This window comes from Anabas testudineus, chromosome 23, assembly GCF_900324465.2.
Source record: "Anabas testudineus chromosome 23, fAnaTes1.2, whole genome shotgun sequence".
Classification (NCBI taxonomy): Eukaryota; Metazoa; Chordata; class Actinopteri; order Anabantiformes; family Anabantidae; genus Anabas; species Anabas testudineus.
Genome location: NC_046631.1, coordinates 10,269,722 through 10,296,631, shown reverse-complemented (window position 1 = coordinate 10,296,631; position 26,910 = coordinate 10,269,722). Strand labels below are relative to the sequence as shown.

Genomic DNA, 26,910 nt, shown 5'->3' with positions numbered 1-26,910 from the left:
CTGAGGCGAGTGTGTCCATAGTGGAATGCATTACACTTTAAGGGTCACAAGATGATTAACAAGGAGAAAGCACTTGTTAACACAGTGACAGAGTTTAAACTCTATCAACCATTACTCTTTGGTAAATGTTACACTGATACAGAGTATGCAACCTGTAACAAAGGGTTGCAAGTAGACAGGCTGGGAAACACTGCTTTAAAGTGTTGCTTTTATGGCGTGGGGCAATTCTGTGGCCATGAAATGGAGCTTTTCTGGTCTCAGTCTCATCCTGCATGTGTCAGCTGATGTATTTACTTCCTTTCTGTCATGGATGCACATAAAACGGAATGACTCAGTGCGCTGATGGCTATAGAGCAAAGATTAATTATAAACATCGTAAACATAAGCTCATTTCCTCCACAGATCTTGAGGCATTAGTGATATAATCCCTCGTCTCTCACGTTACAAGCTGCTCATCCTTCCTGTACTAAAAAAGAAGCCTCCTGAGTAACAAACAAAAAATCACAATATAAGTTTTATAATCCAGTTTTTAAATTCAGGAAATGTCATTAGCTATTTTCTGCAAGGTGAGGTATTCCCCTCTTTGTCACTGTGTTACTGTTGTGGCTGTCCTAATAAAAAGAGTTGTTTGAATGTGTTTAATTAACCGAGACGCATGATGTCACCAATCCAAATTTGGTAGCATTTGGTTGTCAGTTAGATCAAATCAATCCAATATATAAATAATATGTATGTTTACCATCCCCCAAACAGTTTGCTCTGGTTGTTTCTTCTATCTATATTATAGATATAGTTAATATAAATATTATAGAACATTTAGGTTTGAAACTGAGATTCTGTTTCAGTAGTAGAGTTTGTTAGTGTGAGTTTATGTACAACGAAGCTGAAATTCTATAGATAATGTATAAACAGATGCCTCCTCCACACCGAGAGAGGGTGTGCATGGGTGGATTCTCAGTCCAACCCACTGCAATCACCCCTCGACTTAACTACAGGAAAGGGCAGCAGCGAGGGAGCAGCTGTCAGGATGTGGCTATCAGAGGAGGAATTTCGAGCATTGGTGACCATACAGGTGGAAAGGACACCCGAAATAAACCGATAAACAGGGTGGAAAGAAGAGGGGCTGTGGACGCAGATAACAGCACAACGTTACACCCTGCAGCAAGATTTATAGTCCAGTCTGCTTTGGTTTGCTGTTGGTGGCGGATTAATAACCAGTCATAAAGAGGTGGGAGGGGGATTGTGTGTTGCAGAAGGACAAGAGTGAAGGCACTGATAGAGGAGAGAAAAGAGAGGGGGAGTGTGTAAGAGAGAGAGGGGTGTAGATAAAGCTGGAGCCGGGATCATGAGCTCTGCACTGCCTTACGACTCCTTGTCAGCTCGACCAAGTCCCAATAGGCAAGTTTTAGACTGGGAACGTGAGCAGCTAGCAGTGCGAAGACTGTCCTCGCCACGGGTTCTCGACCTGCTCACGCCTCCTCCTCTTCCCCGTCGACCCTCCGCTATCCCTTGCTACCTGCTGTCTCCATACCAAGAGCAGGAGGAGCAGCTCCACCAACAGCAGCGTCTATCTTTGTCCATGTGCTCAGAGATCTCTTTGGCTCCCCCTGCACCTCCACCTGTGGGCTCTCAACCACCTTGCTGCCGTGCAGTGGGAGTCATGCACCTCTTGCGCCTGGGTCTACTGGCTTTCAGTTGCCTCTTCTGGGCTGCCGGCTTGGCTATCTTCACCCTGGGGGTGTGGGCTCAGATTTCTCTAGCAGACTACATGATGCTGTCTGCCAATCGGTACCCTAATGCTCCACTCATCCTTCTGTCCACAGGTGCTGCTGTCACTGCCTGGGGCTTCCTCGGTTGTCTAGGAGTGGCTGCAAACCTACCCTGCGTGCTAAGGGCTTACGGCTTCTTCCAACTTGCTGCACTTATAGCCGGTTTAGCAGCTGGACTCTCTGGTCTATTCTACCGTGAAGACATTGCTGGAGGATTTCGCAGTGGCTTACAGCGGGCGGTGGCAGGCTACACTGAAGACGAAGGCCGTGCCGATGCTCTAGACAGCCTGCAGAGGGCTCTTGAGTGTTGTGGAGCTGAGGGCTGGCGTGATTGGCTCACTTCAGACTGGGCTATCCAACATATGACTTTCCTGCCCGCTGAGAATGGTACCTCAGTGTCTTTGCCAGACAGTTGTTGTGTGAGGCGCAAGGGCTGCAGGAATCGACCTCTTCTCTCTGATGATATTGAAGGAGTGGCTGCTGCAGGAATCCATCCACACGGCTGCTTCCGCAAAGTCTTCAGCTTGGTCAACGACAATGTCTTCCACATTGCTGCTACTGTGTTGGGATTAGCCTTCACCCAAATCGGAGGCATTGCCCTGGCTTGCCTGTTGGCCAACAAACTGGCACCAAGACAACATCGTCACGTAGTGGCACATTAAAGGTCAACTTTAAACTAAGGATTGACCAATTTCTCTAATTATAACTAGTAATCTCTTCAGAGAGTATTAGAGTTGTGAAGTTTGGTCAATATTTTGGGGTCATCAGGGGCTCCACAAGGATTAAACCCATTTATCAACTGGTAAAGTGTTTTAGAAAACATCTGCTTATAGCAAAGAGCCAAACTGTAAGCAATTTTGATCAAAAACATCAAACTACAGAGATTTACTGTAGAGAATATGTGATTTTGTACAGTAGAAGCGTGATCATACAGTCAGCAGCTTAAATCAGGTTTGACTCCATTTTGAAACTACAGGATAGGTTATGTTCAAATGCTTAATCATCAAATCCTCACACTTCACAGCTCTATTACACTCATTACACAAATAAATACCTATTTCATTTGTTGCTGGGGTAAATCCTCTATTGACTTGATGCAGTATACCTCAAACAAGAGGTGGTCAGACAGCACATAGTTATGGGGGCAGATTGGACAGTTACTTTATAAATATATACTTTTCTGCCCTTTTTGCTGAATATTATAGGATCAGAAATGTTTAGTGATGGCATGAATTATACGGCATGTAAAAAAACCCATTAATATAAAATTATATAAGTGTTTCACGTAGAATAAATCTGTTCACTGAACGAACAGGAGCGTTCACCAGCACTTTTCCACTTTAAATAGTTTAGTCTGTGTTCTGCAGATGTTCACGTCTACATGATTGAGTTTTCCATCACAAACGACACTGTGCTCGACTGATGCTTTAGAAATACTGTCTGTGCTGTTATTTATATCTACTGTACAAGCTGTAATAATGTTTACTGTGTTCTGGTAAAAGATATGATGAGAGTTTCACAGCGCTAAAATAATTTAAAGGTACTCTGTGTTGGAGTTTGTATGTTCTGAAGCGAAACTAAAAAAGGGAAGTTTAATGTGGAGCCTGTAAATAGCATTACACAAAAAGGCAAGTGTATTTCTTAAAATGTAAAATAGCCTTTTGATATTAACGTATCAAATGGTTTTATAAACCTATTGATATCACCTGTGTCTCATATTTGTATGCGAAATGTGAAACTAGAACTTATTAGCCTAGCTTAGCACAAAGACTCAGATCAGATATCTAGCTTGGCTTGTTGACACACTCCATGTCTTTAATAAAGACAAAAAAATGAAGTGTTATTGAATAATATAAACTGGAGATTAGTGCGCTATAAAGGTGCCGGTGGGTAGATTCTTGTTTCCAGTCACTTTGCTAAGCTAAGCTAACCATCTCATAGCTGTAGCTTTGTAAATTTAGCCAAAATAAGAGTGGCAATTATCTTATTGTCTTCTTATGTTTGTTGTGATTATTACATTGTCATCTCATTTTATCACTATTGCAATATATGACATATCCCACATACAGTAATATAGCCTATCATCTATATAAACGTGTGCAAACAAGCATGACATGTAACTGTAAAAATATAAATAAATAAACAAAGATTACTTGCATCATTACAGGATTTGATATTGATTATACACTGAGGCGATGTCAAGATCAGCTGTAAACCAGACCATAAAGACTGTAAGAGCATTGTTGTAATGTCACGTACTGTTCAACAACACTGAAAGGCAAATATAAAGTACGTACAATATAGAATTACTTTTGACAGGCAGCAGGTGTGAAGTTCCCATCTGCAGTTTAAAGATCAATGGAAACACACACAGGTTTTTATTTTATGAGAGCGGCCGTGCTGGCAGCGTGACACAGTGGTAAATTATGGTTAATTCAACGCCATCTCATTTCCACCACCTGAGACAATGGTGATTACATCTGCCCTTGAAGGGGGGCAACAGATACTGATGCACTGCTGAGCATGACGAACACAGCCACCAGAATAAATAAATAAATAAATAAAATCTATTGATTATTTTATGAAGCAGAAAATCACCAACTCATTGAATATATACACTGTACATACACACACACATTTATTATGAAAACCTACATATGTCAAATGTTCACACTAAAGCTGTTTAGATTGTGGTCTCTGAACAGTAACTACTATATTCATGACCTAATTATGCTATTGATTAACCTATTTTGCTCTAACAAGGCTTGCGGATGCTTTCTGTCTGATTACACTGCCCTGTTTAATGTACAGTATTTGGCCTGAGGTGGCCACATCCCCATCAGCAGTTTCACCACACAACAGAGGAGCTCTGACATTCCAGCAACACCTTTACACTCAAGAAAACCCCAAAAGGCCTTTCGATCATGAATAACACAAGGTGAAAATGGCTTTGGGGTGGATTGATCATCACTATTTATGACAGAAAATGTACTGATCGTTGAGGAACACACATTGAGACATGTAAAGACAATATATGTGATGTATAAATAACTGAATCAAAGCATTGAATAGAGTTAGAATTGAGTGTGCGTCCTAAAAATGTTATATCAGACCTACATTTATGCGTAAAGGATGATGTTCAGTGTGTGTGTGTGTTTGTGTGGTGCACGTTTCGGAATTTGGAGCTGCTAAAATAAATATAGCTTTAGGCTCTCTAAACAAATGGGTGTGTCCCTAAACCCTGTGCAGGCCTCCGGAATCTGATAACAATACGGATTCCTCTTGGCTCTTTGAGGAATTCATAAATGCGCCCTGTGATGTCCGGATAAATGTCTTAGATCTTGGAAACGTGGCTTGGATTTATTTTTTTTTTATACAATATTTGCTGTTAAAGTTTCTCCCTTTTGTTCAGATCCATGTTTTTACCAACAAGAAGCAAGAAAACTTTCCAACACAGCCTCTATTTGTGAGGTTACATTTTAAAATGGCTTAAAATAGATGAAAAAATATTTACTGTGGAGGACCTTGAGGGACTCCAGGCTTTATCGCCTCTCTCCGCCTCTTTGCCCTACATCTGACTCTTTTCGGTCCTCTGCAGTTTGCACAGCAGTCTGTGCTCTGCCCCACATTTTGTTTGGCAATTCTCATCACCGCCGCTCGCCGCTGCGTAAAAGCCGCTGCGCTCCGCATGGAAATGTAGTGGTTTTGCGCGTAAGAAGGGCTCCAAAATGGACCTAAAATCCGAACTCCTCAAGTCCATATGGTACGCTTTTACATCGCTGGACGTGGAGAAGTGCGGGAAAGTGTCCAAATCGCAGTTAAAGGTAAGAAACAGGGAACTCTGAATTTCAGGAAACTGAGACGTAGAGGCGCCCAGAACGGCATTGATGCGTTTTAAACGTTTAAATAACTGTTAATGGCTGAAAACAAACCAGAACCCACTCGTCTCTATAGTTGTCTTTATTGAGGATATATGACAATACGTTATTCGTCGTTGTGATCTCAGGAACAGTTAAGAGGCTGTCAGAGAAGACAATATTTTAAAAAACAGACACGTAACCTGCACACATTGGAGGTGAGGTGTGCGCTCATGTTTCAGCTTTAAGCTCAAAGTCCAACCTTTTCCTGTGGCCCAGAACCATTATAGCACCACCACTCTCAGTGGTTTTAATAAGAAAAGAAGGTAAAACAGACAATGCAGCGAAAGATATCGCTTAGCAATCTGCTTTCCCGTCCCTGGGTGTTCATTTCTGTCCAGTTCCTACATGCCTCCGGCACCCAGAGCTGAGAAGAATCCAAGGAAACAGCAGCACGCTGTCCTGACATGCTCAGTCCCAGAGGACTGCTTGTCTCTGCTTGTGTGAGTGCTTGTGGATATATGGAGAAACACAGAGATGGAGACTATGTGTTGACCTTTGTATACTGAAGTGTCACCATACACTTAGATTCTCTTTCTACATTTACATATGTAAGTGTTTCATCTTCAGGTGCTGTCCCACAACCTGTACACGGTGCTGAAGATCCCACATGACCCCGTGGCTCTGGAGGAGCACTTTCAGGACGACGATGATGGGCCTGTGTCGAATCATGGCTACATGCCCTACCTCAACAAATATATACTGGCTAAGGTGCTGTGGTCATACCAGTTTCTTCTTTTACACACACTAGTGTATATATGGCAAATTAGTGGGAACATGCTCAAACACCTTCTTTCAATTTATTATTTTCTATCCTGTAGCACATGATGTCCGTTTTTTATATCCATTTTGTATCTTATATATTTTATGTTATATACAGGGTCTTTAAGTATCTTAAAACATCCTCTAAAAGGACAAAAGGACATCAAACAGACATATGACAACCACAAATTGTCCAAAAAGAGACAATAACAAATGCTGTGACAGCCTCATTTGTAGTATTTCTGTGTTTCTATTCTAGCCTTTCATGACCTTATCTAGTAGCAGTGGAAGGGTTACTTGTCTGTGGTCAATTTCCTCATAATCCATCTATGCATTTAGTAAATGCTTTATAGCACACTGTCATTTAGTTTAAAATACCTGTAAGGACATTTTTAAGTTTGTACAAATGTACAATATTAGCATAGAATAACAGTATAGACCATTCACTTAGTTATAGGTTTGTAAATCACGTCAGTTCCTGAATATAGAGAGAGTTAATCTGGAAGTTGAGTCGTGACAACTGGACGTCTGTTTTGTGAGGCCGAAACGCTTCCTTAGTGTGAGGGAAGTTGGTTAGAGACAAATTTATCCTCCAAGGAGGTTTTAAGAAAAACATTAAGGTTCCTCCCTTATCTTTTTCATCACTTGCAGCTAATATGTATCGTCATCCGTTTTTTTGGTTTTCTTGTTGGGTTGTTGTCGAGACAGAAGCAGAGCTGCTTTCGAAGGCAGAAATAATCTCAGGTTGAAGTTAAATTCCAAAGGGTGGAGCAGCTTTCCATGAATCAGAGTTTGTTTTAGTTGAAAGACATAATTGCTTTGGTTGAGTGATTATTTATACCTATTATGATTGTTATGATGTTGTTAGCTTCAGTCATTACGAGCCTTCCTGTGTCTGTTCAGGTCAAAGAAGGGATGTTCGACAAAGAGAAGTTTGACGACCTGTGCTGGATGATGACCATGAAGAAGAATTACAAGGCGGTACCAAAGGGGTCACTGCTATCAGAGAGAGACTCTTTCAAGCTCTTTTGTTTATTCAACCTCCTGTCTGAAGACCGTTACCCGCTGGTGATGATTCCAGAGGAGGTAACAGATAAGAAAAGACGTATTAATGTACAAAAAAGGACTTTATTTTAGAGACTTGAGACCCGATTGAGGAAAAAAATGTAAATATGCAATTTAAGTGTAAATATATTGACAGTGTAAAGACAGAAACTTCCCATTATAAGTGCAAAACGTTCTTCCTTATCATTCATTAGGTAAATAAAGATAGACAGAGGAAGAAATCACACAGGGAAACAAGGCAACACCAGGTGTTTTGAGGGAGATACATGGCTTCAAATTGCTAGAAAGAAATCCACAAAAACTCAGCTAGTGTACCAACAAAGCCTGATCTTTTTGTTCATTTGCATTAGTTCACTGCAGTGCAGGTCAGTAAGTTAATGAGGCTCTTCCTTGCTGCACTTCCTCCGTAATGCTTTTTGTTTCCTGCTGATGGAGACTAAAATAAACTTGTGATTCATCAGCATAGTAGCCTTCCTCTGTAAAGGTACATGAACTGATCAAATATGGCAGTGTGCATCAACGATCTAGCTGTAGATAATTTTAGCTGCTGTTGTTTGCTTTTTTGTGATGTTTTATGCCGATACTTGCATTATTTTAATATGCGAGCCTTTTTAGGTGGAGTATCTCCTCAAGAAGATCTCCACAGCAATGAGCCAGGAGTGGGATGGGAAGCCTTTGGAGGACTTAATATCCCAGGATGCCACCGTGCAGGAAGAGGGTATGTCTGTCTGGACCTTCCTCGGGCACATGGATGCTGGTCGGCTGCTGAAGGTCAGCAGTGCCGAGGCCTTCAGTCTGGCTTTGGATGACGTTTTCCTGGAGATGTACTACAACGTCCTGAAGAGAGTGAGTGTTCTCGTCTGCTTTCTCTCTTCTTGTTCTCTTCTTCTCCTTTGTTCTTCAACTCTGCCTTAATTCTAGGGTTACATGTGGAAAAAGGGGCACGTTCGTAGGAACTGGACCGAGCGATGGTTTGTGCTGAAGCCCTCCTCCCTGGAGTACTATGTCAGTGAGGACTTGAAAGACAAGAGAGGCGAAGTCCAGCTGGATAAGACTTGTGTTGTAGAGGTCAGTGGGAAAAATCTAACATAAACTCTGCATTTTTCAGTCTTTGGTTGGAGGGAAAACAGTCTGGGTTTGGCACATTCATCCAAATTCCTGTAGTTAAAAAAATCATTCTAATGCCACAGCCTAACTAAACAAATGTGTCTGTCTTGTGTTTCAGCCTATTCCAGACAGGGAGGGCAAACGCTGTATGTTCTGTGTGAAAACCCACAACAAAACCTACGAGATGAGTGCATCAGACCAGAGGCAGAAGGTTGAGTGGATTCAAGGTGTGTTTATGTGTATAAGTGGAAACAGAAATTAGAAACAGAAGTTAGAATTATTCAGAATTGTCCTAATTATTATTATTATTATTAAAACACTCATTTGTACAACAAATTCAAACGTAAAGTTGAATTAATGTGGATATGACAGTGGAAATGAAAAAATCCATGCTTATCATCATTATTATTATTTAATATAGAATCCATGTATGAATATATTTGTTGCAGTGGATATTTTAGGACATTTCTTGGGACTTCTTGAAGTTGTTGTGGGTGTCCTTGATTATTGTGTGATGTTTTTAAACAATAATAAAAGATCTGGCAGTGAAAATAATCCGTTTTCTGGAGTTACAGTTAAAGCAGTGAAAGCAGAGTTGCATGTGAGTTTCACTAGTGTGTTTTGTCTATGTTAACTGTCTGAACACAATCTCACTTTTAATACAGCAAAGGTCTTATCACACTTAGACATTTTAGTCTAATTCCAAAGAAAAATGTTAAATTTCAGTTATAAACATGTACCAGCAAGTTAAACACTGCATTAAAATAAATATCCATTGAGTGTCCTGCCGCTCTTCATATTCCAGAACTTACATGTGCTTTTAATTTGTGTGTGTTTTACCTTTCCAGCCATTCAAACAGCCCTGCGTCTCCACAGTGAGGGCAAGTCCTCTCATCATCACGAACTTAAACTGAAGAGACGGGTCCAGCGGGAAAACAGCCAACGGGAACGCAGCCGGAGCGCCCGCAGCAGTCGAAGCAGCCAATCAGATGACTCGAATATCCATGAGGTGGAGAAGATGGACAAAGAAAAAGACAGACAAGATTTAGAGATTGAAAGCATCATTCAGGTAAGATTGGAAGAGATCTGTAGAGTGACAGTGGCTCACAATGCCAAGCTGTGTTTTAAACTAGCTGGCAAAGATGACACACTAAAGAACATGTTTATGTAGCATGGAATTGTGTTCTGCAGCACGCACGGGAACTGGAAATCAGACGAAGAGAGGCAGAGGAGAGAGAGAGGAGGAGACAGAGGGAGGTGCAGATGGAGCTGGAGAGACAGCTGAAGGAGGCTGAGATGGTAAGAAAAGGTTTACAGTTCTCCTGAAATGTGATTTTGAGCCCATTTTGTTGACAGCAGCAAAGCATTGGCATTATAAAATTCTGGATTAACCTTTAAAGCTTTGGAGAAACAGTTACAAGATTCCTGGAAAAGGTGATTCAGGAACATGTCAATTCTTTCCACTGAGCTGCTGTTGATGTGTGTGCCCAGCTGAGAGACAGCATGCAGGCAGAGATGCAGGAGAAGGAACGGAAAGCCGAGCAACAGAAGAAGAGGATTCAGGAGTTAGAGCTGACTCAGCGGAAACTAGAGGCTGCCCTAAACATAGAGATCCAGGCTCGGCTGGAGGAGGAGAGGGCCAGACAGGAGCTGGAGAGGTAACAAACTTACACAGCTGGTGCATTAACTAACATCCCCTTGTGTCGAGAACACCTGCACATATCCTGGTCGTACATTTGTACTTGTTTGATTGTGGCTCTTGCTTCCTTTCTGTTTTTTTTTTTTTTTCTCATTCTACAGGTTGCTGCAGGCTGAAGAGGAGAAGAAAAAGCAGTGCCAGCTCCTGCAGGAGAAACAGAAGGCCTTGCAGAGCCACAACCCCGTACAGGAGACCTCAGACGACAGTACAGACCAGGATGCTCCCTCAGCCCTCGACTCGGCCTCTCAGGAGCTCCAACATCTTCAGGCATCTCGCCAGAGAAGTCACCAGCGCTTGGAGGTGAGAAGGAGACAGTGTGTTTTGATCGGCTCAGTGGAAAACAGGTTTAACTCAGACTCGAGGACACTAGGAGGCGCTACTACTTTTATCCTCTCATTCCAGGAGGTTCAGGAGAAGCTGAGGAATGCCAGTCAACATGTACGGCACTGGAACGTACAGCTGAACCGCCTGATGACACCCATCACACCTGGAGGTGCAGTATGCTCTTTGTTTTATCACTAGAGGTTTTGCTTAGACTAGAAAGCAGAAGGCAAAGAGAGCACATTACTGCCTCTTAACTTGTTTAAAAAATGGAAAATGGGTTTATTGGCATCCTAATATTCCTCATGCACATAATAATAACTTGGCACGGCTTATTTCCTTAAAGTAATTGAAGTAGTTTATAGGGATAGATCTTCCAAAACACCACATCTTTAGGTAGGTTAAAGTTATTGCCATTTCTGTCTTCATCCACTGCACAGATTCATCAACAAACATGACTTTTCTTTTTGCAGAGCGTTTGGCACATCGCTTATCATCAAAACAAATGTGCCCTAAAAAGGAAGTAGCACTGGCGAGTAATGAGTTCATCTCTAAATTCAAGAAGCAAATCGGGGACAACAGCCAGAAACCAGATGCCGACGAGGTGCTGGAGGACCAGGTGGAGGCTGGCAACCTGTCAGACGGATCCGACGAATCACAGGGAGAACCCAACGGACAAATGTAATCACTGTGTGGATGGTTAGAGGAGCAAGTTGTCAAATGTAAAAAGTCTGATAGAAGAAATGCGTTTGTGTAAGAGTGAAGAGTGAAAGGAGAGACGTTAGCTACAATAATCCATAAAAATCAGAGCAGAACGCATTGTATTATATTTATATTTTCAGATGCACACACTAAATGACAAGTACAATGTGTTGCAGGATTTCATGAAAATACATTCGACTACAATCGAACAAGATTTACAGTTTTGTACAATAAAGCCTATTGGTGAATGTTAAACTTAGTGTTGTGATATTTGTCATTTCCCATTTGAATTACTAAAACAGCAAAAGCTAGATGGATATTTTTAGCTGATGAGTTGCTCTCTTCTTTTGTAATGTGATAAAAGAACCCACGGGAAGTTACCGTCATACATAAACAAGCGCAGATGTGAACAGCATCGCACACCGTTGAGTTTACCCTTCAATGTTGTCTGTACAGCTTTAGTCATACAAAAATGAATGTTTGCTATTCAAAACAAATTTGATGATAAGGTTTGATAACACAAAAGACTGAGCAGTAGAGCCAGACCAGTGAATAGGCAAGAAACTATATCGGCTGATTGTAGCATGTGTTTAGTAACAAGGTTGTTGACGTTATCTACATTTTCCACTGGAAGCTTATTCCAGTATGAGCTGAACTCTACTCAGAGGAATCAGACAAAATAAACAACAAACATGATTTATATTCTGCAAGATTAAAGAAAAATCTAAAAGTTATATAAAAGAGTCCCTGTATAAAACACCTATTCCATTCTCAGATACAGTCTACATAAAAAAGCAGTAGTGGAGAGTAAGTAAGTACATAAGTAGTTCACTGCAAAGTGTGCTTTTGATACTTTTAAGCACATTTTGTTGCTGGTACTTCTGTAGTTTTGTGTTTGTAATACTTTGAATACAGAACCTGTTACCTGAAACCTATGTATTTATTTTTATATTATATTATATTATATTATATTATATTATATACTCTGCCTACAGAAAATACAGTTGTGAGCTGCTTTACTTTTTACGACCTCAGTTATTAACTGGTTTATCAACTAGTTACTTTGCAGATGTATATTCTTAATAAAAAATATTATCAACTCCCAAATGATGGATTATTGGGTTACGGGACGGTACCGGCCTATAAAGAGAGTAGGATTTTTGACACCTTTAGTATATTCTGATGTTAATACTTTTGTACTTCAGGTAAAGTTCTTGCCCTGTATTTTAATACTACATCTGGGTTTTTCTGCCAATTCTGAGGCGTTGAGTTGCGTTGACATAATCTCACCTGATGGTGGCGCTGCAGCACCCAGAGCCTGACGTGACCCGGAAACAAAACAGAATAAACTCGACCCGCTTCGAGCAACATGGCGGCTCCTGCAGGTGTCATGCTGATCGTGGAGCAGAGTTGAGTTTATTTGTTAGAGGCGAGTTTTTGTTTTGTTTGGTTCGTTAATTAATCGCAGTTTATTCTGGCAGGTGATGGGTTCGTGAACGCATCATTAAGTGAGGAATAAATCATGTTGGCATCAGTGGTTGTCAGCGTGTCAGCAGCCTCCAGAGGGAAGGTCAGGGCTCTGGTCTCTCTGAGCAGGAGGCTGTCGACCAACCAGCCGGACTCCCCGGAGGGAACTCACCATCCTCCGCCCGAGAGCCCCTCTCCTCTCCCGGACGGTGCTCCGGTGGAGGTGCGCAGCCAAAGGCGCAGAAAAGACCCCAGCGACTGCTCCGTGCTTCTGTTCCCCGGCCAGGGCAGCCAGTTTGTGGGCATGGGTCGAGGACTTTTAAAGTACCCCAACGTTAAGGAAATGTTCACAGTCGCCCAGAAGATCCTCGGGTACGATCTGCTGTCTCTGTGCCTGGAGGGACCCGAGGAGGAGCTGATGAAGACGGTCCACTGTCAGCCGGCCGTGTTTGTCAGCTCCCTGGCTGCGGTGGAGAAGCTTTACCAGGAAAACCCGAAGGTTTTTAGTCATATTTTATGTTATTTAACAAGGAAAAAGACATTTGTGTGTCTCAGTTTGTCAAATGTGAGGCTTGTTTTTACTGAATTACATCCTTATAAATTCAAAATCATACCATGCCATAAACCATAGTACTGATAGTTTTACTTAAGTAAATGTATTTCTTCCAACACGGAACATCAGATTATTAATGTTAAATTACACTTTTAGAGTTTTTAAATGTTTTTAAAATGTTTTGTTTGATGAACCGTTCAAAACCCATTATCACACCTCTTTCTGCAGGCCATTGAAACGTGTGTCGCTGCTGCAGGTTTCAGCGTTGGAGAATTTGCTGCTCTGGTTTTTTCTGGTTCCATCAACTTTGCAGAAGGTAAAGAGGACAAAGCTGTAGCTCAGTTAAAGATATTGGCCATTAGTGTTAGTTCATATACTTGACCATACTAATCGCCACTGTGTATCTTGTAGCTCTGTATGCGGTGAAGGTGCGGGCGGAGGCCATGCAAAAAGCTTCTGAGCTGGTTCCCAGTGGGATGCTGACGGTCATGGGTCGACCTCAGGCTCAGTATAAATATGCCTGTCTGCAGGCTAGAGAGCACTGCAAGAGTCTGGGGATCGAGGAGCCGGTGTGCTCTGTGGCAAACTATCTGTTCCCTGATTGCAGGGTCATCGCAGGGCACCAAGAGGTTTGGAGCATGACAATATCAATTCAAAATACAACTTTAATAATAAGTAATTTCTTCAAGTCTCAAGATGCTCTGGGCTCTTTTGTTTTTTTTTTAAATTGGAGCTGATTATGTTCCCAGGCTCTGGATTTCCTCCAGCAGAACTCAAGGCATCTCCAGTTCAGGACCAAGCCTCTCCCAGTCAGCGGAGCTTTTCACAGTGAGCTGATGAGGAAGGCTACAGAACCCCTCAGAGAGGTTCTCAGACAGGTGGAGGTCCGTCAGCTGTGCACTCACCATGACATATTTAGAGTTTTCTCTAAAATAGTGACTCACAAATTAAATGATCAATAAAATAATTGTTAGTTGCAGCTTTACACAGCCTACACTTTTTAGCAAAGTTACACTTATCTAAAACAAAGATTACGCTCCCATTCAGGTGCGGCGTCCAGAGATCAACGTGTACTCCAACGTGGATGGAAAGCGCTACATGAATGGGAACCACGTGCGCAGGCAGCTGGTGAAGCAGCTGGTATCGCCTGTGAAGTGGGAGCAGATTCTGCATGAGATCTACGAGAGGACGCAGGGGGAGAAGTTCCCCCACACCTACGAGGTCGGACCAGGAAAGCAGCTCGGTGCCACACTTCGAAGGTGTAACGGGAAGGCCTTCAGATCATACACACATGTAGACGTCACCGCTTATGAAGACTGATAATGCCGAAATGTAGACTCAGTGATGGGACCAGCAAGCTCCCGTGGTTGCTTCTTAATGGTCTTGTTTGTGTAATACTGTGTAATAAAACAACCTTTTTTTTTTAAATAATGAGGCTATTATATTTTTCAATTTGAAGTTTATTTGTATTACATGAAAAAGCATTTTCGAATCTGCAATAGAAAGTCCAGCTCCCTTCATTTTAAAATAAGCCACACTATATATGATCTGTAAAAAGTTTGGCCTCTTAAACCAGTAAGAAACAAATCTGGATACAAAAGACTGCAGGCCAGCAACAGTCCAGTCATGAAAAACATGCTTTCTGACATTAATACAACTGTGAAACAACATGTTACTGCTACAATATGCTGGCCCACTTTTTGGGCAACACTTTAAAACTCATTTCCACATGCCCTCCTAAATTTTACAGTCAATGTTTTTCTTTCTTTGGTTCCAGGACAACTTGCTCAACATGTTGATAACAGTCTTCAATTTCAACTTCAATACCGCATATTAAAATAGTATAAAAAGAAAAGATGAAGTAAACAGCAGAAACAAATCAGTTAGCAATAATTGTCACTCATTTGCAAACTTTTTTTTAGGAAATATATCGAAAAGACCTGCTTATGGCTCTTTAAGCTTTCCATTGCATCCACAATGCACCTAAAATGGTCACGACAGCCACCAGTGCCGCAGCCACCAGTGCTCCTGTGGTCCAGCCAGTGCTGGTTACCGGTAGAAAACTTGACGCCTGTGAAGTGAAATGTAACGAGTCAAACTTGAAAATTGAATGTTTAACGTACCTACCTGCAGATACAAACACAGTAAGAATAAGATATGACACCAGCATAAAGCTGTAACACATATATTACCCAGGCTGTTCGTGCCTCAGCTCTGACGATCCCCTGCCAAGGTGCAGTGTTCATTATCCAGGTCTTTGCTGCAGCAGACAGGCCCTGGAAGCTCCATAGCTGACTGTGGATATCTCTGAAACAGAGCAACACCAGGTTACAGCCAGTTACATAAAGATTAGATAAGAAGGAAGAAGACCTTTCAGATTTTTTTTACCGATATATTGTCCTTGTCAGTGCCTGAGCAGGTCTCAGCATGTGCAGAGGAGTTGGTAACCAGTGTGGCTGTCTGCTGGACCACTCCTGGTTCAGCTGGTCTCCAATTACAGCCAACTGGCGCGCAACAGCTCGTGCGGCTCTGTCATTGATCCTGAAGCAGGTGCATGAGGAGGTTTTGTTCAGTTTCTATGATTTTTAGTTTTTCCTATTGGATTTGTCATGTTGTTCAAGCTGACAGAAGCTAGTTATTATTATTATTATTTATTTTTATGATCATGATGTAAATTAAAACTTAAAAATACACAGAAAATCTGCCATAGACACACACAATTCTCCAAACATAAGCATCTTTTCCACTGTTCATGGTACAAATGACACCATGTGTTGCCTGAATTTCAGCCTGTCTGGACTAAATGCTGTTATTACTGTGGGGGCGGTCTGTGCTGTACCTGACAGTGCCGGCGTCCATCTGACCAGGTCCAGCCTGGAGGGATACAACGCGAATCTGCTGTCTTGTTTGTTCCACCATTGTTGTTTTCTGAGAAGAGATCCAGTATTATGCAAAGTTTTTACTTTAGGACATGAGAGAGAAAGCTACCTACAACATCATGATACATGAGGATGGATAATGGCTCCATGGTTTGAAAGTGCACTATCCTTACTTGACTCCCAACGTTCATAAATAGGCTGTGTAAATACTGGGTCATGTGACCAGGATAGGTGGTGGCTGTGTTACCAGGGAGAAAATTCAGGATGATAAAACAGGCTCTCCTGGATTTGAAGAGATGTCATCTGTTGGACTGAATCCAACAGTTGTAGTCCATTTAGTAGCCAAAGTGGGTTACAACAAACTACAACAACAGGTGTGTTTCAGTTCCCTGGTCAATCAGGAAACTGTAGGCCTTCATGTAATCTATCTTTATCACCAGAGTTATGATGTTATTTTCTGTTTTGCCCTAACAATCATGGCTTAACAAGTTTCTAGCCTCCTACATGCACCTGTCCTGAGACCAGTTCCTGTTGTGTCTGCAATCATGTGCCTGAATGCAAATGCTCCATTTACATAACTCAAATCATCCAAACTGCCTTTTTATTTTCACCAAGAAGAAATAAAAAAACACCTGGCTCAAAAGAGTCTGCCTATTTATCTGTTTGTAATTTGAAAGGTTAATCATAATTAATTCTATAATTAATTAATACAGTGGGTAATTGAAATACAATGTCCTTTAGGTGTAATTACATATTTATTTGTTTGATGTAAATTTAAAGAATACCATCTTCCAAATGTAGGAATCTTAACAATATAATCACAAGGCTCCAAAATTATCCTTAAGTACTAGTTATTTATTTCTAAATCTTGTAATACCCTGTAGTAGTTTGCCATATTGTCATAACAAAGAGATGAAGTCATCCCTCTCACCCAAAGCAAACAAAGGTCGTTCTCAAGATCACTTTAGAAGACTATTAGATTACACATTAAGACTAAGAATGAATTTAAAAATACTAAAATCACAGATCAGATAACAAACTGTACTATGTTGGATTCAAATTCTTATTAGATATTAACTGAATAGGAGTTCTCCCGCCCTGACAGTAAACAGGTGGATGCACGATAATAAAAAAAGGAAAGTAAAACCAACCGTTTGAGTAGATTAAAGTAGACGCCGCCCTGCAACAAATATAAGAAATTGTGATTAAAGAGTATTGGAAATAGCATTTTAAAAAATATTTGTGAGGTGTTTTCTTGTACTTACAGCAGCGTCCTTTAATCTTGTTGTTCTCAGGTAACTGCCGCAAATATGACTGGCCACACCTTTATGTGCTGCTGCTGCGGGGAGCGACCACCAGGCGGTGTTAGGCTCTGGAAAGGTGCGGACAACTAATGTGACGTTACCTTCAAAACAGAAAAAACGATTTAGTTTCACTTGTTTACCTGATGAGAAAAAACTTTAGTCACGTCTAAGTGAGCATTCTTATTAATTTAATCTATGTTATGTGTTATGTACATGCAAACCTGTGTCAGGTATCCCCACTGTTCTGCATAAATCAACAACGTTGGATAACATAGAAACAGTTTTATCGATTTACCCATTGATTTATTGTCCTTTTAATTAGTTATTTTATTTATTGTAGTATTAGTTCAACTGGCTTGGTTCTGTCACCCTGTTTATCTGCCTATTCCATACAATAAAGTGAATAATAATAATTTGACTTTATTTGGAACGTTTTTAGAGAATGTACAGAATATATTACCAATTATACTTCTTTATATTATATTTATTTTGTCACTTTACATTTTTGACCAATAAGACATAACTACACCTTTAAAACTTTTACATTTTTGCTCTTCATGCCAAAAATAAGACAAAACTGTGGTAATGTCATTTGTGTCATTAGGGTGCTGTTGCGTTGATGTTTTTAATACAATATTAGCTTGTGGTCCAACCCTGCCCCTCAATCCATTTGCAGGAATTCATTTCAGGCAATTCCATGTTTTTACTCATTTTAGAAATACCGATATTAATACTGGTCTAGCTATGGTTAGTAAAGAAGGAAACACCTGTAATTTACATTTTAACAAAATAAAGAATATGACTGAATGTAACCATGTCCAAGATACTGGAAACTAAATTTTCTTATCTACATAAATGTATCCAATTAAAAGTTGGTATACTAAAGTTTAGTAGAAATGTAGAAATGTAAAAATAATACATTATTTTACAGTCAATAATAATAATAATAATAATAATAATAATAATAATAATAATAATAATAATAATAATAATAATAATAATAACTTGGTCCAGTTCATTTAAACACAACACTGACCCCTGCTGGTGCGTGGTGACGTTAACATCACGCAGTGACATCACCGCGTCCTCCGTTGCTAGGTGAGGTTTTTCCCCTGGATAGACCATAACGGCGTCGCATACTTAAGGTTTCTGGGTCATTGTAAGATATAAAACGCTGTTTTTAGTTTTAATTTCGCTAAGTAGGGTTTTAAAAATATACGTAATCACGTTTCAATAACAAAGACTTTTATTGTGAAGAGTAGTTTGACAGTGGTTGGCGTTTCGTCACCGTGTCAAGCTCCACGACGCCTGGATCAATAAATGCAGCTTGTTAGCAAGAAAACTGCCAACATGCAGGAATGGTGCTTGGGGGTTTAGCCGGAGCTAGCGGTGATGCTAACGAACCTCCCTGTCGCCGTGCTTCGCTGTGAGTTAAGCAAACGGCAGTCTGGTAAGGTTGTGGCTGACTGGGTGATGTCCGCCCAGCCTCTGCAGCAGTCCGGGGAGGATTCAGCAGCCTGCTAACGGAGCTAACCCGGCTGGCTAATGCTGATGACTGGCTGTTTCCTGACATCGATTTGCAGGTAGCTGACTAAATAAAAACATGGAAGCAATGCAATGTGGTTTGGAGCTTAACAGCAGCATGTATTTGTGTGTGTTTCGTGTACTGCACTGCCTTGAGTGCACGTTTATCTGCTGTTTTTCACCTGTTGTTTTGTGCTCCACCCTAGTGGGAGGCACCATGGCCGGTAAGGTGAAGTGGGTGACAGATATAGAAAAATCAGTGCTCATCAACAACTTTGAGAAAAGAGAATGGATTCAAGTCACAGAAAACGAGGACTGGAATTTCTACTGGTAGGTTTTTCATCTATAGTTCCCAAGACAGCACTATAGTGTGTGGCAGAGGTGGAGGAAGCATTCAGGATCTTCACATATGTGAAGTACCAATACTATAATGTAAAAATACTGCATTACAGGTAATGTCTACAGAATTAAAATCTCACCGATAAAGCTGCAATATGTGCCTAAAGTACTAAACTTAGAAGTATCCTATTTGTTCTGCAGCACAGTGACCCCAGTGACTGGTATATTTTTATGTTATTTGAATATTACTATCTTTGCAGGCTAAAGATGTCTCACCTTTGACAACAGCAGCTACTACTGCTATAGCATACTGTGCTACTGGACAGTATAGTGTAGTAGTAGTAGTAGTAGTAGTAGTACAATGGTTCCCAAAATAAGGGTTAGGGTTCAATACTTACAGTATATTAAAAAAATATGAAAAATACCTTTAAGATAAGATAAGATAAACTTTATTAATCCCTGAAGGGACATTCAGGAAATTAATTAAGTACATAATTAATGGGAAATCAATGAAGTACAAGCTATGATTATGTCAATTTATTAGTAGTAATCAGATCACCAAATTAATTTCCTGACTCCAGCTTTTTTAGATCACATAACGCTGGTTTATTTCTATCCTCATGTAGGATGAGTATCCAGACCATCAGGAATGTATTCAGTGTGGACACCGGATACCGCCTGTCAGATGACCAGATGGTGAATCACTTCCCCAACCATTATGAACTGACAAGGAAAGACCTAATGATAAAGAACATCAAACGCTACCGCAAAGAGTTGGAGAAAGAAGGCAGCCCGCTGGCAGAAAAGGATGATAACGGAAAATACTTATATCTTGGTATCTATTAGAGCACTGTGTGAATTGTAGAAATACACACATATACAGACTCACAAAACGCAGCGAGGCATTCTGTTTTCTGAAAGCTGATCATTTTTTACTTTTTTTTTAGATTTTGTCCCTGTGACATTCATGCTCCCGGCCGATTACAATCTGTTTGTGGAGGAGTTTCGTAAGAATCCATCTAGTACCTGGATCATGAAGCCCTGTGGGAAAGCCCAGGGAAAGGGCATCTTCCTTATCAACAAACTGTCCCAGATCAAAAAGTGGTCGAGAGATAGCCGCACCTCCTCGTAAGTTACTGAAAGTATCATTTTACAGTAACACTGCTACAGCCAGAAAAACAATTTAATGAGGTTGCTGTTTATCTAGTATGTTTATATTTTCTCCTCTTTTGTATTTTATGTAAAATCAAACTTGTTTCTACAACCTACAACAGTTACTGATTCTTTTAAAACATCAGTTCAAACAGACATTGTGATTTGCTGACTCTTTGCTGCTGTGTCTGTTACACCCAGGTTTGTAGCAGCATCTAGTGGTAAGGAAGCATACGTCATCTCTCTGTACATTGACAATCCTCTGCTGATAGGAGGGAAGAAGTTTGACCTGCGTCTTTATGTCTTAGTGACCACCTACCGGCCCCTGAAATGCTACATGTAAGCCCTGACTTTTACAGTTCTTCAATAATATTAAATAATGTCAGCAGAAAATGGGAGACAGCTAGTTAGACATAACATTTGGCTGAAATCAAGCCATGTGTAATCATACATATCTGTTGAGCTCTCTATGTTTAACTCCCAGGTACAAGCTGGGCTTCTGCAGGTTCTGCACAGTCAAGTACACACCCAGTACAAGTGAACTGGACAACATGTTTGTTCACCTTACCAATGTGGCCATCCAGAAACACGGGGTAAGCTTATCATATCTGTCAGTTGGATTACAGAAGGTGAACAGATTTCATGTGATAAAAAGCACTGCCATTGTTATGAGAAGTATTGAAAGAGGTGATAGTGGACAAAAAAAAGTCAGGGGTCTGACAGAACCCGCTTTTCTGACTATTAGTTCCTAGTATGAGTTGCAGTCCCAAAAGAATGGATGCTACATTTCCCATAATGCAAAAAAGTATGATTAGACTTGTTAGACCTTAGAAAGCTCCCATCACAGCTACTGAAGATAGAATGACAGGATAAGAAGTGATCTTTATGGTGACAATATTGATGTGTGTAAAATGGGTGGAGTGACCCTTTAAATTTAAGCCAGTTATAATTTTGTTTGGCTACATTTAAAGTATAGTTTCACTCTAATGTTGTCTAACTGCTGACTACATCCTCACAGATAAATACACTGTACATTATTTTGCAACAAAACTACAAAATATACAACATGCAACAAAAATCCCAGTTAGACTGTGTAACTTTAATGCAGGACGACTACAACCACGTCCATGGAGGCAAGTGGACGGTCAGTAATCTCCGTTTGTACCTAGAGAGCACCAGAGGGAAGGAGGTGACCAGCCGACTGTTTGATCAGATCCATTGGATCGTGGTGCAGTCCCTGAAAGCTGTGGCTGTAAGTGAACTCGGTTATCTTTTTAATCCAAAATGGCATACACAAAATATCTGACGGTTACTCTCACATGTTGATCTACATCACATTAATACTGTAAACTAAATTAATTAAAATAAATTGATGCCTAAATTATGGGACATACTCACATTAAATATGTGGTATGTCTTGAAGACAGTATAAAGTTACATAAGGTTTTGTTCTGTGAGAACCATGTACTGTATGTGTCTCTTGAATGTCATCTTTTAAGAGATGCTAAGGATAGCAACCAGGTTTCAGTTTTCTGACCTCTGCTGACTGACCTTTTTATAACTGTAGTTCTTCAGTCACGTAAAATACAAAAACAATTAAACCACACGTGCTGAAACTTCCAGCGGTTGTACTTTCTTCTGTTCCTGCTGAGAGGCTATTTTTGGTTTTCAGCCTTTAGTTATTGCAGTTAGCACTTTCGAGCTCACAGCTGTGCGCAACAGTGCACTGAACTTAATGCACACTTCCCTTTTATATTAAGCGATCCACTTCCCCTGTAAGGCCTTGACACACAAGTTATGTTCAGTAGTATATTTTTACTTTGATTATTTGATAACATCTTTCTGTGCTGAATCTCTCTTTGATGATTAAAAAACATCATTATTACATTATTACATATGTGTCTAATTTGATCCCCGTCTCTCATTACTCCCAGCCTGTGATGAACAACGACAAGCACTGTTTTGAATGTTATGGGTATGACATCATTATTGATGACAAGCTCAAGCCATGGCTTATTGAGGTGAGTAACTTAACAGCAGGTGTTATGACAAATGTACAATATAGACCTTTATACAAACTCACATGTTACTTCATAAATGAAGTAGTTTTTTATTGTTGTCTTACACTATTTCCAGAAATACATCACACACACTTTCACAGGAACTCCACTTTCTTTTCCTTTGATTGTTGTACTGTTTTAAATGTCCTTGAGGTTCAGTAGATCTTTGTGTGTGTATGTTTTGATGTGTGTCTCTTTATTCAAGTGTGTGCTGAAAGTGGGTTTTTATCCCTTTCAGTGCATGAATACAGGGGTATCAGTATAGGCTGATACATCATGACTGGTGTTTCTGGTTGGTTTTTACCTTAAAAAAGGACATATTTTACATTCTGCTTGTTATGTAGCTGTCATCAGTGTGCTGCACTAATTTTAACAACTGTACAGTGAGTTGCTGGGTTTTCAGGCTAGGTCTGAACTATTTCTGTTCACAGACACCACTGTGATCTATTTCGGTCAACACCAACTCAGTTGTAGGACATAAACGTTCTTCAGTGTCGTATCAACAAATGTGTCACAAATCTAGTCATTATCCTTTCAGCTTTCTCTATTTAGGTTAGACCTTACAGTAACTATTAAAGTAACAATGCAAGTAAACAGCTTGGGATACCATGTAAATGTTCCATTGGATACCAAATGTTTACAGGATCTGTATATGACCACAGCTGTTATAGTACATTAGCAGCTATATTTGTTCCCTGATAAAAGCCTCTATATGAGGATAGGAAGAAATAAACAATGTGCTCATGCCTATTTGGCTCCCACAGTACAATACTAGGCTAATGAAATGTAATATATTCCATCTGGATCTTCAAAGGTAAATAGCATTTTATGTATGTGTGCTTTTCAGGTTAATGCTTCTCCCTCGTTGACCTCCAGCACAGCCAACGACCGCATCTTGAAGTACAACCTTATCAATGACACCCTCAACATTGTCACACCCAACGGGGACATCCCAGACTGCCGCTGGAATCGCAGTCCTCCCAGAGAGGCCCTGGGCAACTATCAAGTTCTGTGAGTGACCCTGAAATTTATACATTCAGACACATTCACCACCCTCGGACAAACAGGGTGGTATAGGGGCTAAACTTCAAACTATGCCGTCGTTAGGTCAGTTGGTCGAGTGGAGGAATGTAGGGGAAATAATGGGTATCCTTCTTAGGTTGCTGGTTTGAAGGCTTTTAAATTAATGGAGAAAGGAAAAGTACTAAAACAACCGCTGCTGATGAAGGAAAGCATGTTGGTTAGGTCTAGCAGAGCTAAATGAGAAAAGCTCTGTTGTGGATGTGGCAAAGATTCCAAGCTCACTCTGTAAATCCAGTTTGAAAAAGCTGCATCTGATAAAACAAACAACATCTGCTAAGCTGAAGGGGTACCTATCCTGTCTCTATCATTATACTGTTGAGATATCATATTTTTGCATATAGCCTTTGATGGATCTCATCTGTCTGGAGTGCAGCTTACAGTGGTAAAAAACCATCACTGAGCTACTGGCAGGGTTCTGTCATATTACAGACTACTAATATACAAAGATGTATTGTTTCAGTACACTACAATGGCTTCTTTACATACTCCACAGTTCATGTTTTAGCAAGCAGAGGGGCAACAGGAGTTTCCTAACATTGTTTTCATTTTTATGACATGACATTTTATGACACTAGGTATGACGAGGAGCAGGCACAGAGCGAGAATGCTGAACGTGATCTGCGGAGCCGCTCAGGTCAGTCGCTGGGATCAAAGGGCACCAAGGGGAGTGCAGGTGTTCGTCCCACTGCTGCCACCTGGAAGTGAGGTGATTGTTGATCCCTCGATGACTTCCTGTACAACATTACAGAGACCGCCCGTGGGGCACATGGAATAAAAAGTGCCGATAACATTTTTTTTAGCCGAACTATCCAGTGGAGGACTACTCTCTTGCTCCACCTGTCACTGACTGATGCACAAGGGAAGGGGAGAGATGAATAGGTCGCTCTGGAGTCAGTGGCTGTTTGTATGAGAAACCAAAACTGTAGAAATTATGTTGGTTCAGTTAAAGGTGAAGTCAACTCAGATCAAGTTTGTTTCAAAAGCCCGATAGGACACGCAGTGTCAGCAACAAGCTGGGCCCACTCCAGTCCAAGCTCCCTAAGACGAAGAAGAAAAACTGCACCAAAAAATAAAAAGAAAGAAAAAGGTGGATTAAACTTTGAGAGATTCCTCTCTTTTGATGACCAACAGGATGTGGAGGTGACACATAATCAAAGAAGATTACGAGAACCTCAACTATTCACTACTCAAATAATACTATTTGAGGATTTAAATTGACCACCACACAGGTGCTAAAGGGGCTCCTGTAAGATAAACTGTATGGGAATGAAAAGATAACTATAGGTACATCAGTATAATTTATTGATTGGATGTTCTTAGCTTGGAGAATTAACAGCATTAAATTTGTGGAGACAAAGAAATAGAATTCAACATTGTTTTATACGTTAATTATCAGTATGTTTATGCAGAAGGGGGGGGGGTTCTTTAAGATTGATTGTATTCAGTGTTGAACCCTGTTGCACTTTATTTTATTTTTTTATACATTTTGATTTAGCCCACTGACATCATATCTCCTGCACATGTAAAATTCCTAAACTATAATATGTGTTGAGAATGTCTGCATTTTTTATCAACAGTTTATTTCCTGCAACTACTGAAATATTATTGCTGAACAATGATTATTGATGTGCTGATGATAAGTAAATTTGCTTTTACATACAATACACTGAAGTAGGGCTGAATGATGTTGGGGAAACAGTGCAAAAACTATATATATGTATATTAGGGTTTTTTGTTTAGGGTGATTTAAGAGAAAAGTTTTCCGTTTGATTCATTTTTTTCGTTAGTATGCTCACCTACCAAACAAGTTTAAGGTTTGTGATTAAGATTATCATAATAACATTTAATTTACTCTAAAACAATGGGCATCTTTTGTCAGTGGATGAAAGGAATGTGTTTCAGACAAAACATTTTTGTGACCAGATTGTGATTTAATCAAGTTGTTAATGATGAAACAACATCATTCAGCCCTACCCTGATGTAGAGGCCCATTAAGTGTTTCTTTAAATTAAATACTGCTTTTATATGCTGATTGTTTGTTGGCACTTGCATTGGTATAACATACAGAACTCTTTATTAGCTTTTTTTCACTTTATAAAGTTTAACCTATTTAAAGAATGGAATTAGGCTTTTTTGTTTCTTGTCACTGCACTGTGGTACGGGAGGCCCTATAGCCTTTGATTGATCTAATCTGTCTGGAGAGTAGATTAGGCCAAGTAGGCCTTTATTCCTATGTTTTTGCTGTTACCACTGCAGAGAAGTAAATCTGCATGGCACCGTTCCTTGACTTTGTTTGACACTCTCTCACCACTATCACCTCACTTCCTTGAACCTGCATCAGGTTACTACATGTGGAATAGCAGCTTTATCAAGGTGTGTAAGCCATGAACACGTTGGTCTTGGATCTCTAACGAAATTCCCCATAACTCTGTTGCATATTAAGTATTGTTGCGCAGCAGGATCTACACATCCTCCTGTGCTAGAGAGCAAATTTACTGAGTGATGAAATAAACAAATGAGGTATATCCAGCAGATACCAAATAAAGACCTATGTTTATGTAAGGCTAGACTGCCGCTGCTGGTTCTGTTATTTGTGGTTATAATCTGTGCATCTTATTTTGTCTACATGATGAAAACATCTCTGTCTTTAGCTTTGCAGTAATGGCACTTGTCTGTGTGACATATTTATAAGTTTCTGTCTTCCTTTCAATAAAATATCCATATTGGTGCTGCCTTGACAATAAATAATGTTTATTTTAAAACAAGAATAAACTGGAAAATTAATTTTTGTGTGCTTTGCTTGAATTAAATAAAATAAAAAAATAAAAATTTAAATAAATAAAAAATTCAATAGATGTGACGTCAGAGTCCCGTTCTTAAATAGCGCCAGATCAAGAAACTATGCGCTTTCAAAATAAAGGTGTTCATTCTCGGTCAGATTTATTCACGAATTATGTTTGAGCATGTACGACTTCTACAGGCTCTCGACGTACTTATACACAGCAAGTACTTACAGTTTTTTAACACTTGATTGTGGAGCTTTAATATCCAGAAACTGCTATATTTATTGAGGTAATATAATATTTTCTTCTTCAGTTATCGGTTGTGGAATATTGTGTTTATTAGCTGAAGAGTATTAGAGACCTTTTCTTACTTTGTATAGTTGCAGTGGTTGAGGACATATACAGATCCCATATTTACTATACC

At 40.1% G+C, this 26,910-nt stretch overlaps 5 protein-coding genes across 7 annotated transcripts; 4 read left to right on the top strand and 1 right to left on the bottom strand.

Moving 5' to 3' along the window:
* Positions 1 to 1,036: 1,036 nt before the first annotated feature.
* LOC113164189 (tetraspanin-7-like) lies at positions 1,037 to 3,382 on the top strand. Its single transcript, XM_026363360.1, has one exon. It carries the CDS (start codon positions 1,346 to 1,348, stop codon positions 2,429 to 2,431), a length of 1,086 nt encoding a protein of 361 aa, XP_026219145.1. The 5' UTR covers positions 1,037 to 1,345; the 3' UTR covers positions 2,432 to 3,382.
* A 2,115-nt stretch (positions 3,383 to 5,497) lies between these two features.
* Positions 5,498 to 11,597, top strand: def6c (DEF6 guanine nucleotide exchange factor c). 2 transcript variants are annotated; one of them, XM_026363740.1, is made up of 12 exons: positions 5,498 to 5,593; positions 6,257 to 6,397; positions 7,352 to 7,534; positions 8,129 to 8,359; positions 8,435 to 8,581; positions 8,739 to 8,847; positions 9,469 to 9,689; positions 9,812 to 9,919; positions 10,112 to 10,278; positions 10,421 to 10,619; positions 10,722 to 10,812; positions 11,114 to 11,597. In XM_026363740.1, exons 1-12 carry the CDS (start codon positions 5,498 to 5,500, stop codon positions 11,323 to 11,325), a joined length of 1,905 nt encoding a protein of 634 aa, XP_026219525.1. In that variant the 3' UTR covers positions 11,326 to 11,597. The 2 variants fall into 2 exon arrangements, with proteins under 2 accessions (XP_026219525.1, XP_026219526.1); XM_026363741.1 differs by lacking the exon at positions 5,498 to 5,593 and adding an exon at positions 5,853 to 6,129.
* Positions 11,598 to 12,702: 1,105 nt separating this feature from the next.
* On the top strand, positions 12,703 to 14,793 carry mcat (malonyl CoA:ACP acyltransferase (mitochondrial)). Its single transcript, XM_026364150.2, has 5 exons — positions 12,703 to 13,308; positions 13,591 to 13,678; positions 13,774 to 13,991; positions 14,112 to 14,246; positions 14,410 to 14,793. The coding sequence occupies exons 1-5, from the start codon at positions 12,865 to 12,867 to the stop codon at positions 14,680 to 14,682; spliced, it is 1,158 nt and encodes a 385-aa protein (XP_026219935.1). The 5' UTR covers positions 12,703 to 12,864; the 3' UTR covers positions 14,683 to 14,793.
* An 11-nt stretch (positions 14,794 to 14,804) lies between these two features.
* Positions 14,805 to 17,601, bottom strand: bik (BCL2 interacting killer). The gene is made up of 6 exons (XM_033325865.1): positions 17,507 to 17,601; positions 17,393 to 17,421; positions 16,202 to 16,290; positions 15,751 to 15,903; positions 15,555 to 15,669; positions 14,805 to 15,433 (listed from the first exon to the last, which is right to left on the bottom strand). The coding sequence occupies exons 3-6, from the start codon at positions 16,279 to 16,281 to the stop codon at positions 15,317 to 15,319; spliced, it is 465 nt and encodes a 154-aa protein (XP_033181756.1). The 5' UTR covers positions 16,282 to 16,290; positions 17,393 to 17,421; positions 17,507 to 17,601; the 3' UTR covers positions 14,805 to 15,316.
* Positions 17,602 to 18,640: 1,039 nt separating this feature from the next.
* On the top strand, positions 18,641 to 26,475 carry ttll1 (tubulin tyrosine ligase-like family, member 1). Of its 2 annotated transcripts, XM_026364010.1 has the most exons (11): positions 18,641 to 19,128; positions 19,276 to 19,399; positions 20,035 to 20,243; positions 20,356 to 20,536; positions 20,762 to 20,781; positions 20,869 to 20,899; positions 21,045 to 21,153; positions 21,669 to 21,812; positions 22,495 to 22,581; positions 23,468 to 23,631; positions 24,279 to 26,475. In XM_026364010.1, the coding sequence occupies exons 2-11, from the start codon at positions 19,287 to 19,289 to the stop codon at positions 24,406 to 24,408; spliced, it is 1,188 nt and encodes a 395-aa protein (XP_026219795.1). In that variant the 5' UTR covers positions 18,641 to 19,128; positions 19,276 to 19,286; the 3' UTR covers positions 24,409 to 26,475. The 2 variants fall into 2 exon arrangements, with proteins under 2 accessions (XP_026219795.1, XP_026219793.1); XM_026364008.1 differs by having other exon boundaries at positions 20,762 to 20,899.
* The last annotated feature ends 435 nt before the right edge of the window (positions 26,476 to 26,910 follow it).